This window comes from Neophocaena asiaeorientalis, unplaced genomic scaffold (genome assembly GCF_003031525.2).
Source record: "Neophocaena asiaeorientalis asiaeorientalis breed wild unplaced genomic scaffold, Neophocaena_asiaeorientalis_V1.1 scaffold134, whole genome shotgun sequence".
NCBI lineage: Eukaryota > Metazoa > Chordata > Mammalia > Artiodactyla > Phocoenidae > Neophocaena > Neophocaena asiaeorientalis.
In genome coordinates, this window is record NW_020185339.1 from 16110263 (window position 1) to 16118066 (window position 7804).

General features: G+C 40.5%; 1 protein-coding gene across 1 annotated transcript; it reads left to right on the forward strand.

Moving 5' to 3' along the window:
* The first annotated feature begins 1682 nt into the window (after positions 1-1682).
* Positions 1683-7101, forward strand: LLPH (LLP homolog, long-term synaptic facilitation factor). The gene is made up of 3 exons (XM_024736384.1): positions 1683-1754; positions 3348-3567; positions 6473-7101. The coding sequence occupies exons 2-3, from the start codon at positions 3363-3365 to the stop codon at positions 6649-6651; spliced, it is 384 nt and encodes a 127-aa protein (XP_024592152.1). The 5' UTR covers positions 1683-1754; positions 3348-3362; the 3' UTR covers positions 6652-7101.
* Positions 7102-7804: the final 703 nt, after the last annotated feature.

Sequence of the window (7804 nt, forward strand, 5' to 3'; positions counted from 1 at the left end):
ACATTTTCATAATAGATAAACTTTTTTCTCTTTTTCGGTGCCAAGTATCTATTCAAAAGTCTTGGCCTGGTATGTTAAGCAAGATGCAGTCAATTTGGACTATCTGAAAGTGAGCTTTCTCTGATTTAAAATGCAATGTAAACATGTATTTTTGGGAAAAGTGGCCAGATCTAACATATAGTTAACTTTAAAATAGAAATTCACTTGCTGTATAGGAACTTCTTAATCTCTAAAGAAAGCAGGTTTTTCAACCATGTTTTTTTTTTTTTTAAATATACCGCATGTTATGAGCTTTTTCCAGCCTCTGTTTAAAAAAACAAAAAACAGGGCTTCCCTGGTGGCGCAGTGGTTGGGAGTCCAACTGCCGATGCAGGGGACACGGATTCGTGCCCCGGTCCGGGAAGATCCCACATGCCGTGGAGCGGCTGCGCCTGTGAGCCATGGCCGCTGAGTCTGCGCTCCGCGACGGGAGGGGCCACAGCAGTGAGAGGCCCGCGTACCGCAAAAAAAAAAAACAAAAAACAAAAAACAAAAACAACTTGCTGTAGTCTGAGTTTATTAATTTCCACATGATGCATGGTTTCTTCAAGGACACAAATTTAAAGAAAAAAGGGACCCATAAATTGTCTCAGAATGAACTCTTTTACTAGTAACCAGACAGGAGTTTACTAGGCCATGATTAAAGACAATTCATTTACTGGTTTTTGGTGTATGTTGTAAATCTCTAGAAAATATTGCTTACAAATAGTCCCGTGCATGCTTGAATTTATTATGTGAAAATGATGTGAGCGGCCATTTGTTGAGCTCTTATATCCCCTACCTAGGATTATTAGGTTGTATTAGCTTCATTCTATAGATAAGGAAATCTAGGCTCTGAGATAGTACTCATATCACTCACAAGGAAGTGTTAGAACCATAAATACCACAGACCTGTACGGTTCCAAAGACAGTGATGTTAGGAGCATATGGAAAATAATAACAAAAAGAACTGGTGTTGTTTGTGATCAGCGTGACCGTCACCGAAGCCGAGTGTCCTAGGCTAAGTATTGTGTCTGGTGTACATTAGTGATTAGCCAGTAAACACTGATTGAACTGAATTAGTTCGATCATTTTACCCTTTGAACTTGTCTTCGGATGAGAAAGGGGTTTTTGTTTCTGGTAACAGCTTTGAGGTATAACGGATATACAATGAATTGCACATAAAGGATACAGTTTGACAAGTTTTGATATATGTGTACAACGGTGAGACCACCACCGGGGATGGGGAAATTTAAGGGCTGCAAATAAAGATCTTAATTCGGCTTCTAGAGGAACACGCGACGTGGTGAATGTGTGCGAATGGGGAGGTCTGACGTGAATCTAGAGGTCGGCTCTGAGCTCCCTACCTGACGGCAGGGTCATCTGGCGGTTCTCCCTCCTTGGGTTAGTCTCGGGGCTACCCCGCTCACGCTCGGGACGCAGGCCTAGCTGGTGTACGACCCTCGACCCGGCTTCTCCTCCGCATTTCCCTAATCCGACTTCAGAACCTATCTGGGAGGAGCCCAGCTCCCAGCTCAGCACTCGCACCCAAGGCAAGAAGCGCGTCAGCCCGGGACCCCGCCTCTCGAGGCCGTCCGGGGCGTTTCGGCGAGCAGCGAGCAGCGCGCCGCCCGGGGGGCGGGGTCAGTAGAGCGGGTTGCCGGGAAGGCGGAAGTGCGGGGTCTTCCGGTCGGCGTGAGCAGCGTGCGGTGTTTTGAGTTCCTGGGTCTTCTCAGGTGAGTTCTTTTTACCAACCGGCTCCAGTGGGGCGTGGGACTTGGGACTCGATTCCGCCGCCCGTGGAAAGATCTCAAGCCTCGTCCCTCTCTGGCAAGCTTGAGCCCGGGCCAGAGACGCAGGCCTCCTCTAGAACGAGGGTCTCCCGTTGTCTTGGTGCTCCTGGTGGGGCTTCCCGGTGCTCTGTGGGAAGTGGAGTCCTCCTTAGTGGTTCAGCCCCGCTGAGGGCTGTGTACCGCAACCCTTCTCTCCCAGCCCCTCGCAGGGCTTGCGTTGTTGTACACACGGGACAGAGTGAGTTTGTGATTGCTGCCGTCCAGAAATGTTACTCCACCAGTCGTCCGTTTAACAAATGTTTGCTTAAACTTTACTGTGTGCACAGTGCTACGCACTGGGGGATCCAGTAGCGAACAAGACCTATTTATCCCTTGCCTTCGTGGAGCCCACGGGCCACCGGGAATGACGGAAAATAAACTTAAGAATTTTAGATTGTAACACGTATTAAACAGGAAAGAAAAGGATGAGGTGGTAGAGAATAAAAGGTGAGCTTACAGGAGTCAGAAAAGCTGTCTCTGAGGTACTGAAGTGAAGGATCAGTTCCCAGGCAAAGGGACGGCAAATGTAAAGATACTGAAGTCAACGTCATTTTGACATTTTTCTTTTTCTTTTTTTTTTTCAAAATAATGTCTTAGTGACTAACTGCCTATTGATGTGTAATTAACACAACAAACTGCACATATTTAAAGTGTGTAAGATATATCAATGTATACTCACACACAAACATAAATCTGTCAGCACAGTCAAGATGATGTTATAAGTCATTCCCACGAGCTTCCCTCTAAACTTTTTATAATCCCTATAAACTGTCCCTCGGTTGTCATTGATTGGACTTTCTTCAGATGTAATTGGTGCTTGAGGATGGAGTGAAGCATGAGATAAGAGTTAAAGGAGGCAGGGGCCAGGTGACAAATACCCTTGTAGATCTTGAATATATGAGTTGGAAAATCATTAATTCCAAGAAAGACAGTGTCTGCTCTTTAAGTTTTTAAAAGCTCACGTTGACCACCTTCTAGGGGGTGGGCTGGGACTGAGGGGTTGAGGGAAAGCAAGAGTAGAAATAGACAAGTTTAAAATAGCTAGATTGATTTGAGGGGGTGGATAATGAGGAAAATTGGGGTGGGTGGAGTCGCCTGTAGGTTTGGGGGAAATCAGGATTCAGTTAAAAGATAAAATATTTTGTGATTTTTAAGTTGTTGCATAAATGTAAGGTGATGGCACTCTGCATTTTGGGGGAAATTAAATTTCTGCATCTTGTATGAAAACTACAGGAGCTTTCACAATTGGCTTGACTCACAGTGTGCCAGTGGCCACGGGGAGTTTGGTTTGGTGTTCTTAATTGTTATTTAGTGGCTGTGTATGCCACGTTGATCCTCACATAATTTGCACATTATGCCATCATAAATCATGAACAGAGTGAAGAGTTTACTTTCCAGTTGTTCATGTTCTGCAGAGATGCCTTTTGACCTGGTTTTCCAAGGATTTGTTTTTTTGTTTGATGGTAAATAGTTGCTTTTGAAAATGTAATTTTTTAGCATTCCAGCTAAAATATGGCTAAAAGTTTACGGAGTAAGTGGAAAAGGAAGATGCGTGCTGAAAAGAGAAAAAAGAATGCCCCAAAGGAGCTCAGCAGACTTAAAAGTATTCTTAAAGTAGATGGTGATGTTTTAATGAAAGACGTTCAAGAGATAGCAACTGTGGTAGAACCCAAACATTGTCAAGAGAAAACACAATGTGTGGTGAAAGATGAAACAGGTGAGTTTATGTGTTTCATTTAAAAAAAAGTTACATCAACTTCCTTTTGTGACTTTTTCCCTTTTTCACTGTTTTCGATTCTTTCTCACACTTGCTTCCCTACAAACGTCCTGCCATGCCCACATAATTCTTTGGAGGTGCTGCTAGAGATTCTATGCTAAGCTATTTTAAAGCCACCTCATGTGAGTAGGTATGTTTTGGATTATTCAGAGTAAGCCTTCTGTGCTTATACAGTAGCCTAAGTGACTCAGAAATAGACAGTACTACAGGGGTAGACAAACCTAGACACGCTCTCGTTGGAAGGGTACACAGGAGTCAAGAACTAGGCAGGATAGAAGGAGGTCTTTCTTCATTTTACCCTTTGCAAGATCTAGGTTCCATTCTGAGAGTCCTCTGCCCTTATATTATTATCCTAAAGATTAGTTTCCCTGTATTTGATTTTGACAGATTCTAGGTATGTCTGTTTTAATATAGTCTAAAGTTGGAAGCTGTATATAATGTGTATAATAGTCATTATCCTCAATCCCTCTTCCGTTTATCCCCCACCTGTAAACCATTAGCACATCATCTTGACTATCTCCAAAATACATTAGGAATCTACCCATTTTTCTCCTACTTTCATGCTTTCACTTTAATGACAATTATCTCTTGCCTGAACCACAGTGGTAGCCATTTTACCTCTCTCTTCAGCTTTTGCTCATTTCTGATTCATTTTTGACATATCACCCAGTATGATCTTTTAGGATATAAATCAATTATGTCATTCCCATGCTTAAATCACCTCATTATATTTCCATGTGCTTACCACAGCCTGCCTGGTCCTACTTAATCTCATTCCAGTACTTCTCTTTAAAAAGGCTGTAACCACAAGCTGAAGTTTGCTTTGTCCTTCTCCCCTCAACAGAACATTGAGAACTCCATGAGAGCAAGGAGCTTATTTGGACCACTGTATCCCCAGAACCTAGAACAGCACCTAAAATAATCATTCAGTGACCAGTTATTGAAGGGCTAATGTATATCAGGCACTATTCTAGGAACTGAGGCAACAATGATGAATAACAGAAATGGCCTCCATCCTAGTGGGATTTACATCACATTGGAGGAGACAGAAAGTAAACCAGATAAATGAGCTAATACAATATAATGTCAGGTAGCAGAGTCCACAGAAAACCTGTATACCCTGGTAAGTTCCCAGAGAGGGACATTATGGACATGTCCTTCACAATAGATAAGGTTGGTGATAGATGGACCACAGCATAGCTATGCTGAGCTTCCTGCTAAGTCTTCTGTTAGAAGAGCTGGATACCTGAGTGTGACCTGGATAAAAAAGTGTGGCAGCCCCAGGATATCCAGGTCTGTTCTGTCACGAAGCTTGCTGCTTACTGCTGTTCCTCTTCCAAGTACTCTTCATTGGAAGTGGCCAGTCATTCCTAATAGTTTATTTTCTTCTAAGGCCTGTCCATTAGAAGCGTGGGTGCACTTTTTATTGACACAACCATTTTATTTAGCTCAAGAAAGCACCTAATCCGAGGAGTGTTCTCATAACTCGCGTGTTTTCAGAAGCATAAACTTACCCCTAGTGAGGTAATTCAAACCCATATCTCCTAAATGTTTCCTGTTTAACTTTCACTGTTGCAAAGGACAATCATAACAATGTTCTCTTCTTTAAAAAATTTATTTCTGATTGAAGTGTAGTTGAATTACACTGTTGTGTTAATTTCTGCTGTGCAGCAGAGTGACTCAGTTATACATATGTATGCATTCTTTTTCATATTCTTTTCCATTATGGTTTATCACAGGATATTGAATATAGTTCCCTGTGCTGTACAGTAGGCCCTTGTTGTTTATCCATTCTATATATACCAGTTTGCATCTGCTAATCCTAAACTCTGACTCCTACCCTCTCCCACTCCCCTCCCCCTTGGCAACCACCAGTCTTTGTCCCTGATTCTGTTTCTGTTTCATAGATAGGTTCATTTGTGTCATATTTTAGATTCCACATATAAGTGATATCATATGGTATTTGTCTTTCTCTTTCTGACGTACTTCACTTAATATGATAATCTATGGTTGCATCCGTGTTGCCACAAATGGCATTATTTCATTCTGAGTAGTAGTCTATATACGTACCACATCTTCTTTATCCGTTCATCTGTCGATGGACATTTACGTTGTTTCCATGTCTTGGCTATTGTGAATAGTGCTGCTGCAAGCATAGTGGTGCCTATATCTTTTTGAGTTACAGTTTTGTCTGGGTGTATGCCCAGGAGTGGGATTGCTGGATCAAATGGTAATTCTATTTTTAGTTTTCTGAGGAACCTCCATACTGTTTTCCATAGTGGCCGCACCAACTTACATTCCCACCAGCAGTGTAGGAGGGTTCCCTTTTCTTTATACCCTCTCCAGCATTTGTTATTTGTAGACTTTTTAATGATGGCCATTCTGACTGGTGTGAGGTGATACCTCATTGTAGTTTTCATTTGCATTTCTCTAATAATTAGCGACATTGAGCATCTTTGCATGTGCCTATCGGCCATCTGTATGTCTTCTTTGGAGAAATGTCTCTTTAGGTCTTCTGCCCATTTTTTGACTGGGTTGCATAACAACATTCTTTAGAAAGTTTCTTAGTGACTAAATAGATGATGTCCCTACTTGCTCACAGATACTTTTTATGTCTTTCATGGTTGTGGGAACACATGGCGTCATGTGTATGATTCTATTGAATGTGCTGTAAGGAGTTTTTTGAGTGTTAGTCAAAGAACATTGCACAAATAAAGGAGTTTTTTTTTTTTTTTGCTTTTGTAGTTTCATGCCACTTTTAAGTTCAGTGTCCTCATTGCATTAATTTGCTTCTTCATGGGGTTGCATTCATGAGTATTAATAGTTCTTCCATTTTTTAATTCAGATGACATGAAAATGGAGACTGATATTAAAAGAAACAAAAAGACTCTTCTAGACCAGCATGGGCAGTACCCCGTATGGATGAACCAGAGGCAAAGAAAAAGGCTGAAAGCAAAGCGAGAGAAAAAGAAAGGAAAAAGCAAAGCAAAAGCCATCAAGGCAGCGAAGGGTTTGGCTTGGTAGACCCTTAAAAACTTGAAAAATGCCGCATGGAACAGGTCTTTGATTAGAATGTATACATTGATTTCAGCTTCCACCAAATGGAAACTTTGTTTCCATTTTTTAACTTGGCCTTTTTCTTCAGTTCAAGCCCAACTGTAACCCCTCAAATTTGTCTTGGTAACTTGAATAAAATATTTTCTTTGATGAATGAAAGCTACACTGATATTTTAATTGAATGCTATCCAATATGCAGGGATTATCAGACATCAGAATTCTCTCGAGTATTAATGTGGTTGTAATCATTCAGTCTTAGGAAAGATGAAACATAATATTATACTGACAAATTTGAGCTAACTCAAATTTAAAGTAAATTATATATCATGTGAAAATATGTCAGTGGATCATATAAGCAGTACTTGTTTGGAGTTGTGATTTTGTATAATTCAGAATAAAAGATACTCTGTCTAGATCTTGAAGATCTGTTCTTCCATATATCCTTAAGGTTTCCTAGTAGTAGAGAAGACCAGATTCTTCAGTTAAATTTTTTAAAAATTTAAAATTTTTAGGTGGAATATTGACATGTGAAAATTATATATGCTCCATCTTTTTAGGAGATTAGAACATCCTGGGAACTAATTTAATGTGCTTCAGTTTTTATATTATTCTCAGAGTATGATTCTCAGAATTAGCTTTTCTGGATGTGTGGTGAAAAAAATATATTACATGGTCATTAAGTTTGGGAAATGCTACATACTTGAAGATTCAAAAACAATATTAGCTTAATACAGGCATATCTCGGAGATACTGCACATTCAGTTCCAGACCACTGCAATAAAGTGGACTACATGAGTTTTTGGTTTCCTAGTGCATGTAAAATTTACATTTACACTATTCTGTAGTCTGTTTTACAATAGCATTGCATGTAAAAAAACGATATACATACCTTAATTAAAAAATAATGCTGTTGGAAAAATGTGATGATAGACGTATTTGACAGAATGTTGCCACAAACCTTCAAGTTGTAAAAAAAAAAAAAATGCAGTATGTGCAAAGCACAATAAAATGAAGTATGCCTATATAGTCATATAGAGATCTAGCAGACTTTTCCAGGTGCTAGGGACCCAGCGAACAAGACGAGGTGTCTGCCCTCACGGGTATGTACTCAGAAGGGGCT